The sequence below is a fragment of the Manacus vitellinus genome, unplaced genomic scaffold (genome assembly GCF_001715985.3).
Source record: "Manacus vitellinus isolate BGI_N305 unplaced genomic scaffold, ASM171598v3 scaffold_27_pilon, whole genome shotgun sequence".
NCBI lineage: Eukaryota > Metazoa > Chordata > Aves > Passeriformes > Pipridae > Manacus > Manacus vitellinus.
In genome coordinates, this window is record NW_021940039.1 from 3181429 (window position 1) to 3203310 (window position 21882).

General features: G+C 47.5%; 1 protein-coding gene across 1 annotated transcript in view; it reads right to left on the bottom strand.

The window, feature by feature from the left end:
• Positions 1–21882, bottom strand: part of COL5A1 (collagen type V alpha 1 chain) — a 113752-nt gene that overhangs the window by 37700 nt on the left and 54170 nt on the right. The window contains exons 14-29 of the mRNA XM_029960567.1: positions 20831–20887; positions 20647–20700; positions 19968–20021; positions 19085–19138; positions 17411–17464; positions 16461–16514; positions 15021–15065; positions 12196–12249; positions 10600–10644; positions 9864–9917; positions 9202–9246; positions 8057–8110; positions 5510–5554; positions 3956–4009; positions 1802–1846; positions 750–803 (exon numbers count right to left, since the gene is read on the bottom strand). Of these exons, the coding sequence (XP_029816427.1) occupies positions 750–803; positions 1802–1846; positions 3956–4009; positions 5510–5554; positions 8057–8110; positions 9202–9246; positions 9864–9917; positions 10600–10644; positions 12196–12249; positions 15021–15065; positions 16461–16514; positions 17411–17464; positions 19085–19138; positions 19968–20021; positions 20647–20700; positions 20831–20887 (822 nt within the window). The remainder of the gene's footprint in view (positions 1–749; positions 804–1801; positions 1847–3955; positions 4010–5509; positions 5555–8056; positions 8111–9201; positions 9247–9863; positions 9918–10599; positions 10645–12195; positions 12250–15020; positions 15066–16460; positions 16515–17410; positions 17465–19084; positions 19139–19967; positions 20022–20646; positions 20701–20830; positions 20888–21882) is intronic.

Below are 21882 nucleotides of genomic sequence, written 5' to 3' on the forward strand. Positions count from 1 at the left end.
AATGGAGGATTTGATGTCTACTTTTACAAGCCTTCACACGAGACATTCATTTTCCCTTTAAACGTGGTGATGAGTGATGGCAGAGCTCTCTGGATCCCAGGGAGGGTTTCAGTGCTCAAGTCCCAGGCATTACATCACTTAGTAAGGGCACAGGACAGACCCCTGTCCCCAAGGACTGGGCACAGAGGATGGACAGAAGTGCTGTAAAGCCAAGTGCTGCAGCCACTGCCTGCATCCAAGGGGGATTTGGGAATCCTGTTGGTGTGAAGATCAAGTCTCACAGAACACTCCACCCTTGGCAGTTTCCACAGCACTGCTCTGGTTTTAATAAAGTGTGTTCCTGGCAATTTTGTACTTCCCACTGATGGCATGGAAGCACCTTGGGCAGAGCAAATAAAGATGCCTACCAAGCCCTACATGGAATTTTATGGGGGAAAAGAGATACTGAAAATAAACATGCGATACAGCTGGATTACACAGCATTCCTTGCAGTCAAAACAGCAAGACAGGGCTCTCTATTACCACTCAGGCTTCTTATACCTTCAAGGTGAGATTAGAAAATTCAGGGCTTCACAACAGCTGTGCTCAAGGTGAACACGAAATTCCTGCACTCCTGACTCAAGATTGGACGTGCCAAAAGGGCTCTGACAGGGCCCCCCCTGGCTGCTCTCCCTGAACTGCATTTGAACAATAACACACAGGTTTGAAAAGCAAAGCACAACAAGATCCCATCAGTCACAGACTCTTACCCGGTCTCCTTTGATGCCCATATCACCTTTGAAGCCAGGGAAGCCATCTTCACCCTAAATAATGGAGAAGAGGGGGAAAAAATCAGAGAGGGTGTATAAAAGGGGAAAAAACAGGAAAAAACCCCTCTCTAGAGTCACTACTCAGAGAGGGCAAGATGAGGTCCCCACAGTGCCCATCACTTTGGCTCCTCTAAGTTCTTTGGTGTGAACAAACAGGCATGGAAAGTCAGCTGGGCTGTGGCTGATCCCAAGGGATCCCAACAATTGTTCCCTGCATCCCATCCTGGCTGCAAGTCAAGGCCACAAATCTGGCCCCATGTGAGTAACACCCCCTTGGCAGTACTGGGAACCAATTATTTCTGGAGTACAACTGGTTTTCTTCTCGTGGAGGATGTTTTACACTGGGCTCCCAGGCAGCCTCTAGGACACTGGCAGTATTCCTTTCAGCCAAGAAGATTTAATTGCAGAGCTCCAATCAATAAACATCTCATCCCACAGCTAATCCTTGATAGGCAATGAAGACACAGTTCCCAGAAAGACTTTTAGAGTTTGGAAGGTCCCTGCAAGGATTCCCTTGCTAAAACTGCTGGATTTGCTGCTGAATTGCTGGGGGGGCAGGGAGGAAGGAACAGGGATCTGCTTAAGGGACTGAGTAAGATTTTTCTCCACCTCCCGCTCTTCCTCTGGGAGAAACCAGCTGCATCTTTGGGACAGGCAGGGATACACTGTGTTGACTCTCTCATTTATTTGGGTCCCAGGCAGCACATCCTGTGCACTGTTATCCAGCTGTAACACTCACAAACCCTTCAGGCTCCATGGAATCACGCCAGTTACAAATCTTGTCAGGAGGAAATCATCCCAACACTGGACTCTGGGCCATCCATCCTGCACCCAGTCCACAACAAAGGTCCTTTGGGTGCTCAGTCCCACTTCTTGCCCAAGAGAAACCCCTTGTGCAGGAGAAAATGTCCCAGGGAGCATCCTGTGGGACTCATCTGCAACAACGCTCAGAGGCTTTAGAAATTCAACCCAAATGTGCAGCATTAACTCACCTTTTCACCTTTGGTGCCTTTCAATCCACGAACTCCATCTGCTCCCTTGCAGGAGATAAAACAAGATGTTACAATGGTATCACTACAGAGTGAAGAAACTAAAAATCACTATTAATTATGGTGATTTTTGCTTTCTCTGATGTTGACAATGGGATTTCTACAAACTGTGATGTTCCTAAACATATTGCTGATCAAATATCAGCTGCTTTTGGGTCACCAGGGAGCATCTTAGAGTCACCAACCTCCGCTGACTTGATTTTGGGTTGGTGGTCTCTGCCCATGAGTTCTGTTTCCAGGGATAAAGTTCACTTTGAAAAGATTTTTTTTTTCATTTTTCATACAAACATTTCCATAAATGCCTTGCCAGCAGCCTGAGTTCACTTGATTATTCACAGGAAAACCAGTGCTCGAGCTGTGCATGGACACTTGGGAAGTGAATCCATATTAAAATCTCAGAGCTGGAGTCTAACATCCATGTCTGACACTCAAAGGCAAACTCAGCTCTTTTTTACCATGCTTCTCACCTCTGTGCATGCATTATAATTTTAAGGTACAATTAGGCCCCAAAAGACAGAAAAAAAGAAAATGCAAGTGGTGTGGGTATTTGTGACACAGAGCAGATGCTCTCCAGACCTTCACCAAGGCAACCAGTCCATGGTGCTCAGCCTGGGGGTGCTGAGTGTGGTCAGGATCTGCCCCTTTTTATGCCACCAGCTCAAAACTGTTGGACCCCCTGACTTCCCATCTATCATAGAGTCACAGAATGGTTTGGGTTGGAAGGGACCTAAAGATCATCCACTTCCACCCTCTGCCATGGGCAGGGACACCTTCCACTAGCCCAGGTTGCTCCAAGCCCTGTCCAACCTGGCCTTGGACACTTCCAGGGATGGGGCAGCCACAGCTTCTCTGGGAAACCTGTGCCAGGGCCTCCCCACCCTCAGACTATCCTGTCTCTCAGGATAAACCATCACCCTCGAGTATCTACACCAGCTGTACAGTGCAGCAGAAAACCCACCCCCACATTTTGGGTTTTTTTTTTGAGAAATAATTTGCTTGGGGTGTTTTAATTTTTTCTTCCCTTTAACATGTCAAGAAAAAGTATAATTAGAAGTACAAGTCTGTGCCACAGAACAGGGTTCTGGTGAGCAAGGCAAGGTCTAAAAGTTATTTATAGCTACATACCCAAACATTTTTTTCCAAGCTGGAGGTTCATGCAGTTAATAGAACCCTGCCTGTAGGAAGCCAAACCTTGTCTGTAGGGTCTGGTGCATGACACACTTTCTGCAGCTCACTCTAATGTGGAACTGTTCCACTTCAGTGGTAAACACCACAGCAAACCATTCCCTAATGGACCACTGTGTCTCAGTCTGCAACCTTGCAAGAAATGAGATGGAAGTTTGCTTTGGTTAAATACATCCTGCTTAAATTTTGAAGGCAGAACAGCGAATGGGTTTCTGTTATTGGAAAAAAAGGGGGTTTAAGAGGGTTTAACTTCACCTCCAGTCAGTCCCCAAGCTGTGTTTGTACCTGCTAGTGCAGATCCCTGCAGATTCATTGGCCCTTTGGGATGCAGGACGCATCTGCACCTGAACTAATACATCTTGATGGGTACAACAGCCAGAGCTGAACGGGGAAAAAAAAACCACTGCCTTGTCATCTGCATGCAGGGCTGCAGGCAGCAGGAGCAAGGAAAAGCTGGAATTCAATCTAGTGACAAAGCTCATTGCTGAGATGCACAAACTCCATCTAACAAGGCTTTGGATGAGGAGCGTGGAAAGCTCGTTTTGTTTTAGCAATAGGTCGGTTTGTTTTATTAACAAGCCTTGTTAAAGTCTTCACATTCTGGCTGAGCTTTACTTTTGGTTGTAAACTGGAAACAATGGGAATGGGAGCGAGCCATTCTCACTAGGAATTACAAGAGGAATCTCTCCAAAGCACTGAACAATGCCAGGAGGGGTTGTGGGGGATCAGGGAATTTGGAATCCTCGTGGATGGGAGAAGATGCTGGACCAAGACTCGCTTGAGCAATAAATGCTGTTGGTCACTGAGGTGGCCCTAAGAGCCCTGGTAGGACATCTGTCCACCTCCAGCACCAGCTGGAAAGCTCCAGCTGGACAAGCAATGCCATGGACACTGTTCCTGTGCCCTCCTTACCTTGACTCCGCGTGGTCCCGGGTAACCGATGGGGCCCTGAGGGCCTGGGGGACCCTGGGGGGAACAAAATGCAAGAAGAAAAACGTGTCAAGATCAAAACAACAGTGCAGTGACAAGAAGAGTGTGTGGGAAACAAATTTCCAGCCATCTGGCTGCTTCAGACCAGGCAGGAATGGCAGTGGCCACCTGAAAATAGCCCCAAATAGCCCTGAGAGCTGCAGGAGCAGCTCCCCGAGCAGGTGTGCTGGGCTAAGCTGATGGCAAAGGAAAAGGAGGATGAGAGGAGTCAGGATAGCAACAACTTGTTAGAAAGGGGATTTACACACAAGGCTGACAATTTGTGTTTTGGATTAAAGAAAAGAACCAGTTCTCAAGAGAGCAGGAACACCTTCTGTTCTGTCCCCACTTCCCAACCATCCTGGCCTGCAGTAAAACAGCAGAACTCACAATGGTGATCACAGAGAGGAGTTACTGCTCGAGGCACAAGCCTTGGGGTGATGTCCTTTGGCCTCAGCCACGTGGGAGGGGAGATGCTCCAAAGCTCCCTTCTGGCACTGAGAACTTCAAATCCTCAAGGACACCACGGGCTGTGCTGGACACTGTGCCTGACACACACCCTGCAAAAACTCCTTCCCACTCTCACACCTGCAAATGATCCAGGTTCTCTACTGGCCCCAGGTGGCTGTTATTTTACCCAGTTTCCTCTCTAAACAAACATTCTCCCACTTCTCCCAGCCTGAGACAGACCATTTTTTCCAGCCTGAGGAAGCTGACGTGCTCTCCAGCATCCCAGACCTCGCATGAATTCTGCTTGGAGGGCCCTGCAGCACCAGTGCTGCTCCAAAACCACCTCTCTGACATTTGCTCGATGTCTTCCAGCACAGGGATCACCACCACAAGCATTTATTGGCTCTTTGTGCTCTGCAGAGTTTGGAATTTTCAGCCTCGTGTGACACCAGGCGGGTAAATGGCTGTGGGTTTTGTTCTGGCAGCACCAGCACTCTCCAATGTCCATCAAGCCAGAGCTCTAATCGAAGACTTTTGACAAATGTAATTTTTTTTGACTGAATGGGAGGCAGCAGGAATGCAGATGGTAAATCTCCTGGACAGATGGACTCTGGCTTCCAGCAATAATCTCAAATATATTGTTAAAGGGGGACTTTGAGGGGCAGGGGAAGAAAAAGGAAATAGTAATATTTTTTTTAAAAAAAGCTACTTTTTGCATTCCCTGTGCCACAAAGGATATTTATTTGTGTCTGTCAAGAGAAGGCTTCCCTTCCCAGGGTCAGTTTTTCTGTCCACTGTGCTACAGAGCCTCACTGCCAGGAGAGCTGGGAGGAGCTGAGAGAGGACCCGTCCAAGCACCAGAAGAGGCAAGCAAGCAGATGAAATCTGGGCTCAGCTTTCAAATCTCAGCCAGGTTTGCTCCTTGCCACCTCCCTTGCCCCACATCCCTGCCTGCCCAGCCATTCCCACAGCTCCATGGAGATCTGTCCCCAGGCAGATCCAGGACCTTCCCCTTAGCAGTGATGAGGATCTTGTGGACACACCTACCTGACTGCCCTTCTCTCCAGGAGGACCTTCCTTGCCAGGATGACCCTGTTAATAGAAGAGACAAAGAGAAGAGGATTTGGGGGTTTAGTGCACATCTCAAGCTTCAGAAGCCAACAAGCTGCTCTGGCAGCTGAGATTTATTTGTCAGAGAACAGTTGCTCCCCAGGAAGCTCCTACTGAGACAAGTGCCCCCCCGAAACCACCTTGCAAGGGTAAGCTTGTCCCAAAAGGAAGAGAGCAGAATTTGGGTCCTTGGGGTTTCCTACCTGGTTGTTTCTATTTTTGCTCTTCACCACCTTTCAGCAGAGAAGCACAAACCATTTTTTCAATATTCTTTGTATGTTTGAACAGCTTGGTGAGTTCAGCAGCATTTGAATTTTGCAGATAGGAAAACAGATAAAATCAAGACCATGTGTCAGCAAACTTGTGAAGGTCACAAGATGCCCAGACTGGTCAGAGCCCCTCATTAAATTCCTAATTCCTGGAGTCCAGTACAAGATCTCATGACGAATGCTCAGCTAACCTGCATCCCTGCTAGACAGAGGCAGGCTGGATGCTGGCCAGCATTCCTCTTGGGATTTGATGCTGAATAACTCAACATCCAAGAGTTTCCAACCCATTCTCATTGATAGCCTTTGGAATTCTTTTTGCAGTAGAAAACAAACGTGTGAATTGCCTCAGACACAGTTTGGAGGACTGGTGAGAAATTAGGGAAATCCATGAAAGCAGTTTTTACTGATTTCCCTACTGTTGGATCCAAAATGGAGCCAGGATGGAAGGTGACCCTTGGGTTGGCAATGTCTGGACAACAGAAATAACCCCTGCAAGGGCTTCACACCCAGACACCTTCATTTTATGAAGATGCTGAAAACACATCCAGCTGCTCTAAAGCCACTCAGACCTTCTGCACTCAATGGATTCCTTATTTATGAACTCTCTCCTTCAAATACACCAGCAAATTTCTACCACCATAACAAAGAAAATTCTAAGAGTGTTTTCCGTCGTCAGATTCAGAACGGGAATGTCAGATGAGCTGCATTTCACAAAATGAGCTGGATTAAAAAAGAAACCAAACGACAGCTGTCATTTTTAGATCAAAAACGAAAAAAAAAAGTGGGAGAAAACGCAACCTCAATTTTTCCTGTGAGTTTAAACAGCACCAAGAGCATCAGTGCATGAGGGGGCTCACAGAACCTCGTCTGCCCTCAGCTCCAGGTGTGTCCCTGCACTCCAGGGGAGGCACGAGGGACGTGCAGCAGGATTTCAAAAGCCTTGGTCCAGCTCTGCGCTAAATCACCACCGTTTTCAAAAAATGCCCATCTCCATTACTGCTGCTGAGATCAAAAATTGATGAGCAGCTGAGTTGGCTTTCGCAGAGAGAGAGAGAGAGACACGTCAGGCCCTCGGGGGTTTTCAGGTGTCTTCCAACACCGCTTTCTATAAATAGAACACAGGCGGGTTTTTGTCCTTGGAAAGAGCAACCACCCTGCTTCCAAAGCCTGGGAATCTGCACAAATCCACACATCTACCTGTGGGAAAGGCCCCGTGTCCACGCACCCCCCCCCCACGTGCTCAGCCTGCAGGTCTCACACAGCCTCCAGGCTGCATAAAAATAGACCCGGTGGCTTCTCCAGCAGAACCTCCCTGGAGGCTGCTGCAGAAATTTCACATCAAAAACTACAGATTTAGAGATGTTCTGGGCTTTGTTTTTAGCTGCTCTGTTGACTCAGCTAACAATTGTACGGGTGTTCCAAGTGCCCTCGGTAGGAATGATAATCCCAGGGTGGGAAATGTAATTTTTTTTTATTTTTCTTTTTTTTTTTGCCACGCTCTGCATTTGCATTAATAGAATGCAGCCGCTTTACATTTTTCACCCTTAAAAACCAGGTGCCACTGAGATGGGTAAAAAATGAGCTCAGGTTTAAAGGCCAGAGATTTTTAAGACCGATTTCTGGAGCAAGGAGCAAATTATGTTTAAAGCAGAATTACAGGAGGAAGCTGCAAGAATAGACCAGTGACATGTAATTTCTCCCTGCTCTTATCACCACTGTGCAGCCGTGCCTGGCAGCCCTGAGAGAGGTGAGGAGCACCCCAGGCATGTGCTGTGGTGTGCATAAATACACAGAGAAACCTGTCCCTGCCTCAGGGAGCTGCCAAAGTTTGGAGAACTGAAAGGAGAAACGGGTGGAAGGGAATGAGAGGCCCGAGGAGTTGGTGAGAAGCACCCAGGGTGAGCAAAGCTGGGAGCAGGGATGGGGCTTCCCAAACCAGCCAACACACAGCCAAGGACGAGCTTGACCTTGTGGGCTGTGCTATTTGAGTCCATATTAAACTGCTTTTATCTCAACCCACGAGTTTTCCAGCTTTCACCCTTCCCATTCTCTCCCCAGTCCCACTGGTGGGGCAGTAAGGGGGCAGCTGTGTGGGGTTTGGTTGCTGGCTGGGGTTAAACCACGACATGGGGGGCTCATGAATTCATAAACCCAAGGGTGGATGGGGCAGAATCCAACCTGGTGCCAAGCAGGGAATTAGGAAAGGATGACTTACCGGAGGCCCATCTGCCCCAGGCATGCCAGGGAGACCAGGTTTGCCCAGTGGCCCCTGAAAACGAACAGAAAGCCAACAGTTCAGTGGTCAGAGTCTCCAGAACATCAGAGGACAGGGCTTTTCAGCCACATTTCTTGCTTTTCCTGTCTGTGAAAGGCTGCACAGACACGAGTCTGGTGGAAAAGCTTCCATGACTTGTAGGGAGTCTGTTGATTTCTGTGGGCAGAGCTGTTCCAGCACCCTGAGGGGCTGCAGGGCACCTCACACACACAGACACGAGGCAGCACTGAGAGCTCAGGGCATGGGCACCACCTGTGCCCTGCCAAAGGGACACGATGCTGCACAGGGACACGAGGACAAGGTGGAGGATGTCGAACTGTGGAGTTACAGGATCAAGAAATGCCCATTGCTTGGTGATAAATCTCGAGGTGATTAAGGAGGAAAGGAGCTGCTCCAACTGACTGCACTTGCTGCTCTAACACTGCTCAGTGAGTACCTTTTAATTAAGCAGCCCCTGATTTCTCACTCCACTGGGAAGTGCCACTTATCTGACAGAACTTTAATGTGCTCCTTTGCAGAGGAATTATCAATAACTTGAGTCCACTCCACACAAGCAGAGGCTTCTCCCAGTGCACACACCAGGACACACACTGTGTCCCTGCTCAGTGGGAGCTGAGCAAAGCCCTGGAGAATGAACCCTCTGTAGGCAAAACTTCCCCTTCTCTAAATCTGATGGTCCCAGGGCTGTTGGGGGGAGCCAAGGCTGGCACCCACCCCATGGCAACAGCCACCAAAAATCAGAGAGGCAGAGGGAGGGGAACTCAGCTGAGTGAGCCACATCCATGGGCTCTTCCCATTACCATCCAAAGCGTTCAGCCCACAGAAAAAGACAATTTTCAATCCTCTCCTAATGTTTTACTGCCTTCAAAATGTTTCTCCTCAGAGGGGAAATGAATGCAAATATTATGAATTCGAGGTAAACCGTGCTGTCTTGATCTCTCCTCTGTCTGGAATGAGAGGCATTAGACTTCCATGGACACAGCTGCAAACAGATGTTGCATATGGGGCAAAGGAGCAGCTGAGGGAGCAAATGCATATCAATGGCAACAGCTGTCTGAGGCCAGAGCTGCAATACCAAAACCTACTTTCTCTCCTGGGGGACCGATCGCGCCTTGTGGACCTGGAAGACCCTGTGAAAAGCAAAAAAAAAAAAAAAATATAGAGTCATTAAGGAACAAGTTATTCCTTCCAAATGCATCTTGGCAGTGTCTCAGCTGAGTATTATTTTAGTGCCTGTGATGGCTGGGGGTTTCCTCAGCTCCATTCATTCTCAAAATGTCTTGTGAGGAACGATGAAATTGCCTTTCAGCACAGTGTGGCAGAGCTGGGGGAGCTGCTCCACCTGGTCATGGGCAGCAGGGTGGAAACAGAGCTGCTCTGAGGAGTAAAACTCTCTGAGAGTCGTGGAGAGGGCTGACAGCAAGGCCTGGACATCTGTATTACCCAGCTGGTTGTGGAGCAACTGGAGTGTGGGATGCTAAAAATCAGACATGAGCCACGAGATGTGACTCGGCAAAAGAGACGGCTCAGACCTGGGCTTGGCTTTGCAACACGCAGCAAAAGCCAGGTGAGAACTGGGGGGATCTGAACTGGGAGTATTTTCAGGAAGGTTTTGGACCAGCAATGTATCACCAAGCCAATTCCCAGCAGATCTCCATGTTGGTGGTCCCACCCCTGGCAGGGGAGCGAAGTTGTGCTAAACTATCATTCCTTTTTCCTACCTGTGGAAAAGGAGTTTTGCTCTTACCTGAGCACCTGGGTTACCCTGCTGTCCTGGGGGACCTGGCTCACCTTGAGGACCCTGTGAGGAGAGACAAGGGCAGAGATGAAGGTAGGAGAGGTGGGAGCAGGGCCAGTGTGACCTCAGGCACCACAACTCCTGCCCTGCATGGACACCTGGATCCCCTCAACCCTGTCCCTGTGTTCCCACTGCCTGGACAGACCTGAGCTCCCAGATCCACACCCTCACAGCAGCTTGAACCCTCTCTAACCTTCTGCCAGCAACCAAAAGCTCCTGGAAACAGCTTCTCTCCCAGTGGGATAGGGAGGAGAGAAGTTAATTCCAGGCACACTCATTTCTCTGCAGGGATTTGCAGCCCAAATGAGCTGAGCAAGGCTCTGACACTACCTGGCTCTGCATCAGCTCTTCTCCAGGGAATCCATTCCATCCGATCCATGCAGAGTATGAGGCACAGAAAGACTTTTTTCCTCTCAGTTAAATTACTGTATTTTGATACTCGTTAGACCAACATCTCGATGAAAATGTTTCATCTTTCATGGGGAAATAATGTGTAATTCCATCAGAAATTACAATAAATTAACATCCATTTGCTGTAGGAAGATGTTCTCCATGTTTTTCGCAGGCTCTGATAGGAATCTAGACCAGGCTAAAAAGCAATTAGCAAATCTAATCTAATAGAGTGCATTTTACATTTTGCTCCTTATATCTGAGCTGCCTGTAAAAATTTGCAGTGAGAACTTACCACATTCCCTTTGGGACCTGTTTGTCCATCCATACCAGCCACACCCTGAGAAAGGATTTATAAAAACAGCAGTAAGAAAATTTCTCGTTATTTTGCACCAGAAAAGTAGGGAAATGGCCATAAAAAACAGCAAAACATCGGGAGGCCCTTTGGGCCACGTGGAAAGGGAACAATTTTTTAGAGGTGTTTGTTACAGCAGCCAATTCCACGAATCCAGTTTACACTTTAAAAAATCATTTCAGTGCTTTCCCCACTGGTTTAACCTGCCTGGGAGGCAGAATCAGCACCAGGTCGAGCAAATCCTGGCTAAATACCACAGCTGGATTGCCTCTGACAGTGAGCAGGCACAGAGCAGCAAAGGAAAACAGGAGAAAACACCTGCCTTGGGATGCAAGGCATCATTCAACCAGGCAGCAGGTAAAGGCAACAGGGCTGAGCTGCCTTGAGCCAAAACAAAAGGCAGCTGGGGTCAAACTTGCCCTGAGCATCGTCACTGAGGGGATAACGTGGTACATGGTCAGCTGGAGATGTCCCCCTGTCACTGCTTTATAGTCGTAGGATTGTTAAGGTTGGAAAAAACCTCGAAGATCATCGAGTCCAACCATCAACCCACCACCACCACCATGTTCACCATTAAATCATGTGTCCAAGTGCCACATCCACATGTTTTTTGAACATTTTCAGGGATGGTGACTCCACCACTTCCCTGGGCAGCCCATTCCAGTGCTTGGCAACCCGTTCCATGAAGACAATTTTCCTAATAGCCAAACCAAACCTCCCCTGGTGCCACTTGGGACCATTTCCTCTCATTTTGTTACCTGGGAGAAGAGGCTGACACCCACCCCACTAGAACCTCCTTTCAGGTAAAGAGCAAGAAGCTCTCCCTGAGCCCCCTGTTCTCCAGGCTAAGCTTTTGCTGTGGGGCAGCACAAGGTATCTGGGTATAACATCACATTTGTGAGAGATGAGACAGTTTTGGAGCAAATCCTGCATTAATTTTCTCCTCATTAAATTTCAGCAGGTCTGGGAGCTCCCAGCAAAGATGTCTCCACATCCCAGGAGGGGTTAAGGGCTTCACAATGCTCCCCATTGAACACTGACCCCTTCAGCTCTAGCAGGGTTTGGGTTTTTAAGCTGTGGGACTCCAGCAGGCAGCAGTGATTTAGGGAGGCAGCCCCTGCATCAGCACTTCCAGGGATAAGGTGACTGTCTCCTGAATATAAACCAACGTGCTCCTTCCTCAGCTTTCGCCCAAAATATGAACAAACTGCTTTAAAGCCTCACCAGCCCTCAGGCAAAAGTTAATAGCAAAGCCACTGTGTTAATAACTCTCATTCTTCCCTCTCAGCCTGAGCAAGGCATTAATATTTACTCAGGTGGGCCAAATCTTCAGCTGCCCTAAATGGACCTGACACCACTGAAAATGGGGGAGAATAGAGACTTTGAGCCATCTTTTCTTCCTTTTTTTTTTTTTTTTTTGTGAAATACCACTGCTTTTCATTGCACAGATGTAGAAAATCTGCCTGAATGACTGATGGGGATGGGGGTTTTTTTTATCTGCAAGGCTCGGGCAGGGCAGCAGCCCCAGGAACTCACCGGTGGCCCCGGGGGTCCTGGTGGCCCCTTCGGTCCCAACAGTCCTCGGGGTCCCTGTGGGGAAAAAAACAAATGGGGTTAAGCATTCCCAGTGCCCCCCTTCCCCTGAGCATGGATTGGGATGAGCTCGTGCCTGGCTGAGCACTGCACTGCCCAGGGACACGTCAGGGCTGGCAGTGCAGCAGCAGCAGCTTCCTTGACTTACAAACTGGTGGGGAAGAAATCCTGTGTGCACAAAGCCTTGAATTATAAAGATAAATAATACAGGTACAGGCATTTATTCTTTTGGATTGGAAGAAAACCCACTTGAACCAACTTGTTTTTATTAATTCAATCATATTCCTGGATTACCCTGTAAGGCACAGGAGGATGCAAAACACTTTGCAGCCAAGTCATTCTAGATGGGGAGTATTATGAAGGATGACCTGATAACACTAATGGATTGTTAGGGTCAGCATTTCAAAATCTCTCCAGATTCAGCTTTTATCATCAACAATCTATACAACTCAGCAAGGCTGGGAAAGGTTTTCAGCCTGCAGCATAAATGTACATTTTCAAAGCCATTTGGTTCTTCAGCTTTAACCAGCCAGGACTCCTGGTATCCTGGTGTTTTCCTTCCATTTCCAGCCTTCTCACCACATTTAACCTCATGTCATCTTCGGGGAAATTGGTAGGATTGGAAAATCACATTGAATAAGCAGAAACACGGCAGGAGAATTGCATTCCTGCAACAGGAAGCTCTGCAAATCACATCCCAGCACCTCCTGGACCTCCAGCCTTCAGGGGGGTTTGTAGTAGAGGGAAAGGGATGGGGTCTGTGTGCACTCACTGCAGGTCTGAGAGCCCATCTTTTAAACACAGGCCCTTTCTGAAATGAGGGAACATAAGGGAATGCTGGGAAGTTGTATGGATGGTGCTCATTCATTGTCATGGAGGAAAATCATTCATGATTGATGAGCAGTTTTATCTGTCTGCCCAAATATTACATGTGCCCCTTTTTATGATGCAGACAGAACCGAAGAATTAAAATGAAATGTTACAGGGTAAAGCTACATTAATAAAGTGTCTGATCCTGGAGGCTGTGGGGACTTTGATCCTGCAAAAAAAATGCTGTTTGCAGCAAAAACTGGATGCATCAGCCAAGGGGTCTATCCTGGCCACTGAAAACTCCATGAGCTCAAGCCCTGCACAGACCCCAGCAGAGCAGGAATTCTGCTGGTGTCAGTTGATGGGAACTGGAAGGAAATGGAGCAGGATGAAGGTAAACCCATTTTGAAGTCCCACCACCAGCTTCAGTCACCGAAAAACCCTCCTTGGGCTCAGGGCAGAGAAGAAGAAAACCACACACATTTAGGGTGTTTATATTTATGACTAAGCTTCCTGTAATGCAATTGAAACCTTTATTCTGGCCATCCCAGGTATTTTTACTCACGTTGCTGAAACAAAAATAAACTTCCCTGCCTGTATCACCGTCATTTAAGCTCCTTTTTTGTTGCTGTGTTACCTGAGCACATAAAAGCTTTTAAGAAGTTAATAACCCATAAGTTATTGCTTAGACATGTGCTAAGGAGATAGCTGAGTTGATTAATCTTTCCCAGAAGTTAATCAGACATCTTGTCTATAATTTAGTTCCAGTGAGTCTGTAAATGCCAACCCTTCCCTTCCTCACATGAACTGTGTCCAACAATTCCCATCAATTACTCTCGGGCCACCACGCTGGGCCTCAGAACAACCAAATAAGACATTTTGAAAGCAAAACCGACAGTAAATGACAGATAATGTTCATTTCATAACAAAGGAAATGCATTTTGGATGAAATGAGCAGCCAACAACTGTACTACACACAAAAATCTACACCCAGCCAGAAGCAGGGCTTGCTGTTGCCAGTAAAGAGAGAAATATTCAGTATTAGGGGAAAAAAAATGCTTTTTCAGGGTACCTAGTTGACAACCCAATTGGTTTTTTTCAGTGGGATGCTCTGTGAAAGCGTTTCTTTGGGTTGGTCCAAAGGTTTTTGTCCAACACCACTGACATCTCCTTTAATCTTACTGACACCAGCAATTCCCACCTTCTGGTTCAGCTGTTACCAGTGGGGGCCCAAACAGGAACAAACTGCAGATTGATGAAGTTTTGTGCACTGTGAGCAGAATATTGACCCCACTGACTTTAGGGCTAAAAGTGCCCTTGAGTTCAATCCTGCCAGGATTTCACCCTGAGGTTTATAAGAGATCACTAACACTGCACAGAACAAAGTGCTCAGCAGCTACCTGGTGAAGCTGCCACTGCCCTGGGATAGCAGAAAAAGCTTTTTCTCACTGGAGTTTCCTATGAACACTCAAAAAACCTGTTTTTCACATATGTTTGCCACGTCTAATTTTGACCCCAGCCTACTTACCTCTATTCTAAATCAGGAAGTAGAGCAGAGGCAGGAAAAGTATAAAACTAATCTAAGCTAAGCTTTTTACATTTACAGTTAAAATTTTTTCAATGGCCAGCCAGTGAGCAAACAAAATCAATGAGAATTTTGCTCATTAAAAAAAAAAAACTAAAAAAAACCAATAGAAACCAAATCAAACAAAAAACCCCAGAGCATCTTCTCTTTGTGGTGAGTGTCTTAGTGAAAATAAGCAAACCAGAGCTGTCACAGCACAGATAATCTCTAAACTGTTCATGTGGGTTTTCAAGCAAGAGAAGCTCAGTCCCTGCAGGACCTCAAGGGTCTTGCTTAGTACCAGGAGAGCTGCCCCATGGGACCCCTAAAAACACCATTATCACATCAAGACCTTGCCCAAAGCAGTAATGAAGCCAATGAAGAAGATACTCACAGGTTCTCCAGGAAGACCTCTGGGTCCAACTTCTCCATCATCTCCCTGTTGAGCAGCAGAGAAAAGGAGAGAAGCAGCAAGAGACAGAATAAACCAGTTATATTTCAGTCACACCACAGGGGTTTTGTTCCTGTTAAATAATATTCACACAGAGAAGCAGCTTCTCTGGAGGACTGGAAGGGAATCTGTGCATGAGGAAGACCTTGTAAGCCTGGAGACTAATGTTGTGTGTGCAGAATTTACCAGGGATTAGAAATGCTCTAAGGATACTTCATAATTCATGTTGATGTTTATAAAGATGGATTTTCCTACCAGTCAAGACGTTGTAGAAACAATTCAGGGCATGTGAGACAATAACCACAAGATTTAACACCAAACTGAATGGCAAGGCAGTATGGGAGCAACACCCTGGGAACGTGATTTAGCCAAATTAGGGCTCCTCAGATAAGCCAGAGGCAACAAAGGGGTAATTCTTCATCCCCTTACTCCCACATCTTGCTGATGTCCCAACAAAACCCCAAAATTATTAGATGGTGCTTCCCCTGAGTCATTTTAAATAACCCAAAACCTGAGGCTTCCTCTTAGGAAATCAATCCCAGCAGCCAGGCCTCGTAAACCCTCCTCCTCTGCTGATAAAATTCATGCTCTTCTTCTCAGTTATGCCCTCTGTTCTCCCTGCACACCTCAAATGGTTTCTTTTTCTCTTTTAGGATTAAAGTTCTCCAGACACTCGTTCTTCCCCTGCAAGACACGGGTTTGCTCTGTTCGACTTCAAAGCACTTTAGAGCTGCAACTAATTAATCCTGCCAACCCTGTGGTGAGGAAGGTGTTATTATCTGAGCTTTACACGGGAAACAAATAGCCAAAGGTGGAAAGAAAATATCGTGGAAGGGGATTAGAGCCTGGGAAATCCATAGTGGCTGCTCCGGTTAAACCACACGCTCCTCACACCCCCGGCCTCGGCATTTTCAATCTCTCCCTTTAAACCAGACTCTCTAGAGCTGTAATCACTTAGTCTGAGCTTTGCTGGAGACCTTTGATTACTGACTGAACACAGTGGAAAGAGAAGTGAACAATTTAATCTCTGATTCCTGCGTCTGCCCGGAATTTCTCTTCCCCAGGTTTTGCTGCAGTTCGCTGGGTCTTAGGAAATCAGGAGCAATACTTTGCTCACGTTTTCCTTGTGCTTTTTTTTTTTTTAACAAAACCCGAGTTTTCTGACCAGATCTTTAAAACCCGATTTTTCTCTTTGCTTTACTCCCAGCTCCTTGCTGTGCTTCCCTCCCTCCACAGCCACCAGCAGCATCCCCGGGGCACGAAGACCGAGGTCTCGTGTGCCGGCCGCTCCTGCCACGTCTCTGGGCTGTTGGTGCATCTGCTTCTTGTTTGCTGGGGTTCGTTAGGAATTCAAAGGGCTGCTGAATCCACAGACAGACTTACCCTCTCCCCATCCTCTCCAGGTGCCCCTGGGGGTCCGTGGGGGCCTGGCTCACCCTGTAAAGGAAAGGCAGAGAATGCTTCAGAGAAGGCAGAAGCACTTTGGCAACAGAAAACATCAGGGAATGGTGATAAACCAAGTGATGGACTTGACTTCTCTGCCTGCACTTGCTGAAGGTGCTTGTACCCTTATAGCTGCTGTCTCTGTGCTCCCTGAAGCAGCAGCAGCCCTTCTCCAGCCCTCATGGGCTCCAGCACCCACAGACTCATCCTGGGGGCTGCAGCTTATGGGATTTATTGGTGACACTTTGTCAGGGGACTGGGAACCAAAGATCTCCCTGAGGAGCAGGACTTGTGCTCTGCACACAGTTATTGCTGTGCCCAGGCCATGCCACTCCAGTGCTGGCAGATTAAACATCTCTCCCAGGCATCATCTCTCCTTCCCTGTGTAACTCATAATCACGATTCAATCTCTGCTACTCAAACACTCCCGTGCTTTATAAAGCAGTGTCTGCATCTCCAGGGAGGGGAGGGACACACAGCCTGCCAAAATAACCACTTCCTGGCATTTCCCCCCCCTCCTCCATTGTTTAATTATAAAGCAAAGAGGTTTAACCCATTGCCATTTCTGGTGCTTTCCATCCCCAACTGCACTGTCTAACAGCAGCTTTTGCCTCCTGCTTTAATTTTTGGTTGCATTTTATTAAGGCATTTTTTCCCTCCATTCCAATTTTGAGCAGTCCGAGAAGGATCTTGCAGCTTCCTGGGATGGGAATGCTGGGAGGGAAGTTGTGACATCCCACATGTTCTTAGGGACACTCATCCTCTCTTAATTAAACCACCATGGCTCGTCCCCAGCAATAGCTGCCCTCCTCCCAGTCTCTCCCAGACACCTCCTCCTGCCAAGGTTTTATTCCAGCCAGTGGCCTGAAGACAAGTGAAAGAAAACTTACTCTGTTTCCTTTCTCACCAGGCAAGCCAGCCAAGCCATCAAACCCTCGGTCACCCTGAAAGAAAACCCAGGTTAGAGCACATTTCCACCTGCAGTTGAATATCCTTCCAATTTGTTTCTTTTCTCGTGTCAAGGAGGGATCGATTTTCTCCCTCAGACATTCAGCCTTCACCTTCCATCAGACCAGTGATGATTTCAAAGTTATAGATTAAAACAAGAAAAAAAAAAAACCCACCTCAAAGTCATTTGCAGTTAAACTCCTCCCAACACCTACAGTTTAAATGCTTTTCCATGTGGATTTCAGAGTTTCTCTGAGTGACTTCTCCATGATCTAAAGCAGGTTTTTGTAGTCCAAATATTTATTTAGTTTTAATTCCATGGAATTACAAACTGCAATCCACTGGGGAGCAAACTGGACACTGGTGTTCCCTCACCTACCAACAGGTTCCCAAACACCATCCTGAGCTTTGCCACAATCTATCCCATATATCCTTTTTAACCCTCCTGGACACTCCAGGGAAAGAAATACATGTAAATAAATTCTGGAAGTTGTCTTAATGAAACTAGGGCAGGAATGCACAGAGAGTTATTTCCCAAATGCCTCAAATCTTTGGAGAAGAGAGATGGCACAGGGGTGTTTGCAAATCGTGGGTGACAGCGAGCAAGGCCCCACAGGCAGAAAAGTCCCTTTTTCTCTGTTAAGGGGTGAAGCCACTTGTGTTTTCACATCCTCATGGTATGTGAATTGCTAAAATAGTACCAGCTCCTCCCTTCTACAAAGGAAAGGAAAGCAAGGGAAGGGAATTCTGTTACACCTGGGTAGATGGAAGGGCAGACTGGGCTGGCCAAGGCTGGTTGGGATGCACCCAGAGTAACCTCCAGCTCCCTCCTTTTGGCAGGTCCTGGAGCATCTCTCTGCCTCTGCTCACAGCAAATTTCCTTCTCCTTCCCAGCACTGCTAGTTATTCTGCTTCCCTTCTTCCCTGGCATCCCCTCCTCTGAGGGCAGTCGACGCTCATTAAAGCACTTTACTGGATAAATGATTTGCAGTCTCCTGTCTCTGTATCAAAACTCCCCATCTATTCCAGCTTTAAGTATCTACATAATAAAGTACTTAAACCTTCTAAGACATGATTCCCTGAGCAAACTTCCTCTGCATCCAATTTGAGTGGAGCAGCTTCTTCCTTGCTTGATAATACCAGCAGAATGAAGGGATTTTGTCTAAAAAGTACAGGGAATTAGAATTCCTCACCACACCTCCTGCCTTTCCTCACTCAGTTAATAGATATGTTTTTGGTAGTTATATTCTAGGATGTTTCCAACCACTCATTCATGTTTGGTTTCTGTAATTGGGATTCTGAAGTATTTGTTCTACAACTGCAGCATATTTCATTCTTAAGCAAGGGAGCATATTTCATCCTTAAGAGGATCCAGCAATTAAAAAAAAGTTGTATTAAAAAAAAAAAAAACAGAAAGAGAAAAGAAAAACTGCTATTGTGCCTTCTGGGAGTGTGTTTAACCTCCCTCCCTCAACTTCCATAACTCCACAGGAGTCTCTGGACCACCAAAACAACCTCCTCCAAAGCAAGGTGGGCTCCTTCTCCACAGGTCCCTCAGTCTGTCCCTGCTAAAAAGCAGATGCAGGTTCCCAAGAGACATAAATATGTGGTGCTACCTTTGGTCCTGTCTGGCCTGGCATTCCCCGGGCTCCGTCGCTGCCAGCTCGGCCCTGCAACAGAGACAAGCAAAGTCACACACAAAGGGTAGGTCGGGGCCACAGGGACATCTGTGCAAAGTGAGGGTTTATCTAAGTTGGATCTCACAGGTTGGGGAGGGGAAAAAAACACTTCCCTGTGTTTGAAGCAACATCCAGGCTCAGCCTGGAGTTAATGAGAGGTGAGAGACAAACAGCAGCAAAGCTACTGCACTGTATGGGATGCTGGGACATGGTCATTGATTTTTATTTGAAATAATTATCTTCCAGCACACTTTAGGATATGCTAATGATGATGGCTGCAAATAGAAATGGGATCATTTCTCTTTTAAGGAAGTCAGAAGTGGGTCACACAAAAGACCTACTCGTTTCTTCCTCTGGCAGGAAGGATGATGTAAAATGATGAGGCAGAGGATGGTGTAAAATAAAAATCAACATTGGGGATGTCGACAGAGCAAGTGAGCAGGGTTTATACCAAAACCAGACCCCCCCCAGGGGCTGGATCCTGCTCGCACTCCACCAGCCCTGGGGACTGTCCAACCAGTTCAAGGCACTTATGCAGGGACAACCTCAAAGCTGCAGAGCCAAAAAAAAACCCAAACAAAACAGGATAAAAAGAGTGGGACGTGTGGCCTTGCAGTTCTCCCCACACTGCCCAGCTTTTAACTCTCATCCTCATTCCTGTCTGTCCAGATGTCCAGAGAGGTCCTGGACAAGCCCCTGCCTGGCCTCCAGCCGGCTCTTGTGCAACGCTCCCGGTGCTTGGGGATTGTTTGGCAGCAGAAACAGTTTCCAGCAGAAATCGTAGCTAATGCAGTGTCAGAGCAGCTGCCAGGACACTCACCCTGCGGCCTGGTTTTCCTGCCGGACCGGGAGGGCCCTGGATGCCTCGTGGACCCTGCAAGGCACCAAGGAGAGAGGATGAAATGGCATCACCCCAGGGCACGAAGAACAGACCCTGCTCAGGGCTCAGAGCAGGCACTGCTGGGGCTGTCAGGGTCACCAGGGCTACAAAGTGGGAGGTGAACCCCTCAAGCAGAGCCTGTAGTTCCAAACACACAGGGAAGGCTCAGGACTGAGCATCTCTGGACAGGAATTGCAGGCATTTATCCATGAGGAAGCTTTTGCCCTGCAAGCAGCTCCACAGAGGGTAGATAAATCACGTCCACCACCAGCAGAAAATGGGAACTCCCCCTTAGTGCAGGATTTACAGCTTGGAAGAACAACTTCCTGAGCATTCCTGAACTCCCTGTACTCCAGCCTATCTTGTATTTAAAGGACCCCTCCATGGATGTCTTGGCAGGAAGGAAATACCACCTGCAGAGTTTTACGCTGTTGGCTTAAAATCCTGTCCAGATTCAGACACTTGGAGGGACATTTACATGCAAAATAGGTGTTCCCACACCTTCCTACTTTCCACTGGCATTGGATTACTGAATCCCTCCTTCCCAACAGCCTCTAAAGCAGGACTGGCTGCTCCACACCTTCGTTTGCCCCCAGTCACCCCATTTGCCCACACTCACCTGCGGTCCCATTTCTCCAGCCTCTCCCTTTAGTCCTCCACTGCCCGGGGGTCCCTTTGGGCAGAGAACACAATTAATTACATTTTTCCACAACAGAATCACACCACGTAAAGGAAAAGCCATTCCTGGAGGTATCCCAGAGCCCACCCTCCAGAGCTCCCTCCTGTCCTGCCCCCTCACTCACCATGGGGCCCGGCCGCCCCGTCAGCCCCATCGGCCCCGCGGGTCCCCTCAGCGCCAGCTGCAACACAAAGGGAAAAGGGGCTCAGCTGTGTCTCTGCTTTGTTGCTCCAGGGGGACAAAGCCACCACTGCACCACCAGCCACACGCTCTCTCCGTGCCCCGAGGCCACCAACCCTTTCTATCCCCAGGAAATGTCATGTGCTGCCCCACCGGCTCCTTTTGCCACCCACAAATGGGCAAACAACTCCTCTTGTGCCAGTGAAGCTGTGGCTTGCCCCATCCCTGCCAGTGTCCAAGGCCAGGCTGGATGGGACTTGGAGCAACCTGGGCTGGTGGAAGGTGTCCCTGCCCACCTTCCTGGATGATCCTAAAGGTCCCTTCCAACCCAAAGCGTTCCATGATTCTTTGAAACCCCCTGGCTGGTGCACGAGTCTGCTGAGAGGACATAAATATTTATGATCCCACTTCAGTTTAGGAGAATTTTTTTCTTTATGGTCCAAACTGAACTACAGTTCTATTTGCAACAGGGGGCTTTTAGCTCAATAATTAAGGAGTCATGTAACCATGTATCAAGTGAGTAATTTCCATGGTGGGTAATGGAGCTGGTCCACACTTAAAGCATCACTCAGACAATTTGTTCCCTCGTGACAATTCAACACTTTCAAAGAGTTGTAATTATCTGTGTACTCCAGTAATTAAAATCTACCCGTGATTGCACTTGGAATGGCATAAATATTGCACAAATGCTGGATTATGTGGCATCTTTTTACAACACCCCATTAAAAGGGAGACGCTCTGAACCACTGCTGGCTGGGATAACGTTTGGTGCCTAATGGAAGCCAAATTTTAAGGGAATAAATCAACCTAATAATGCAATTAACAGCAGTGATAACAAGAAAAACAAGCCCCAAAAAGGAAAGAAGGCATCCTCCCCCTTGCAGGACTCCTTTTCCATTCCTGCCATATCCTGTAGCTTCACCACAAAAAAAAAAAAATTACATTTATTTCCCTTTCTGCTTTGGTATCCAAGTTTTCAGCCAAAAATGTTGAAGT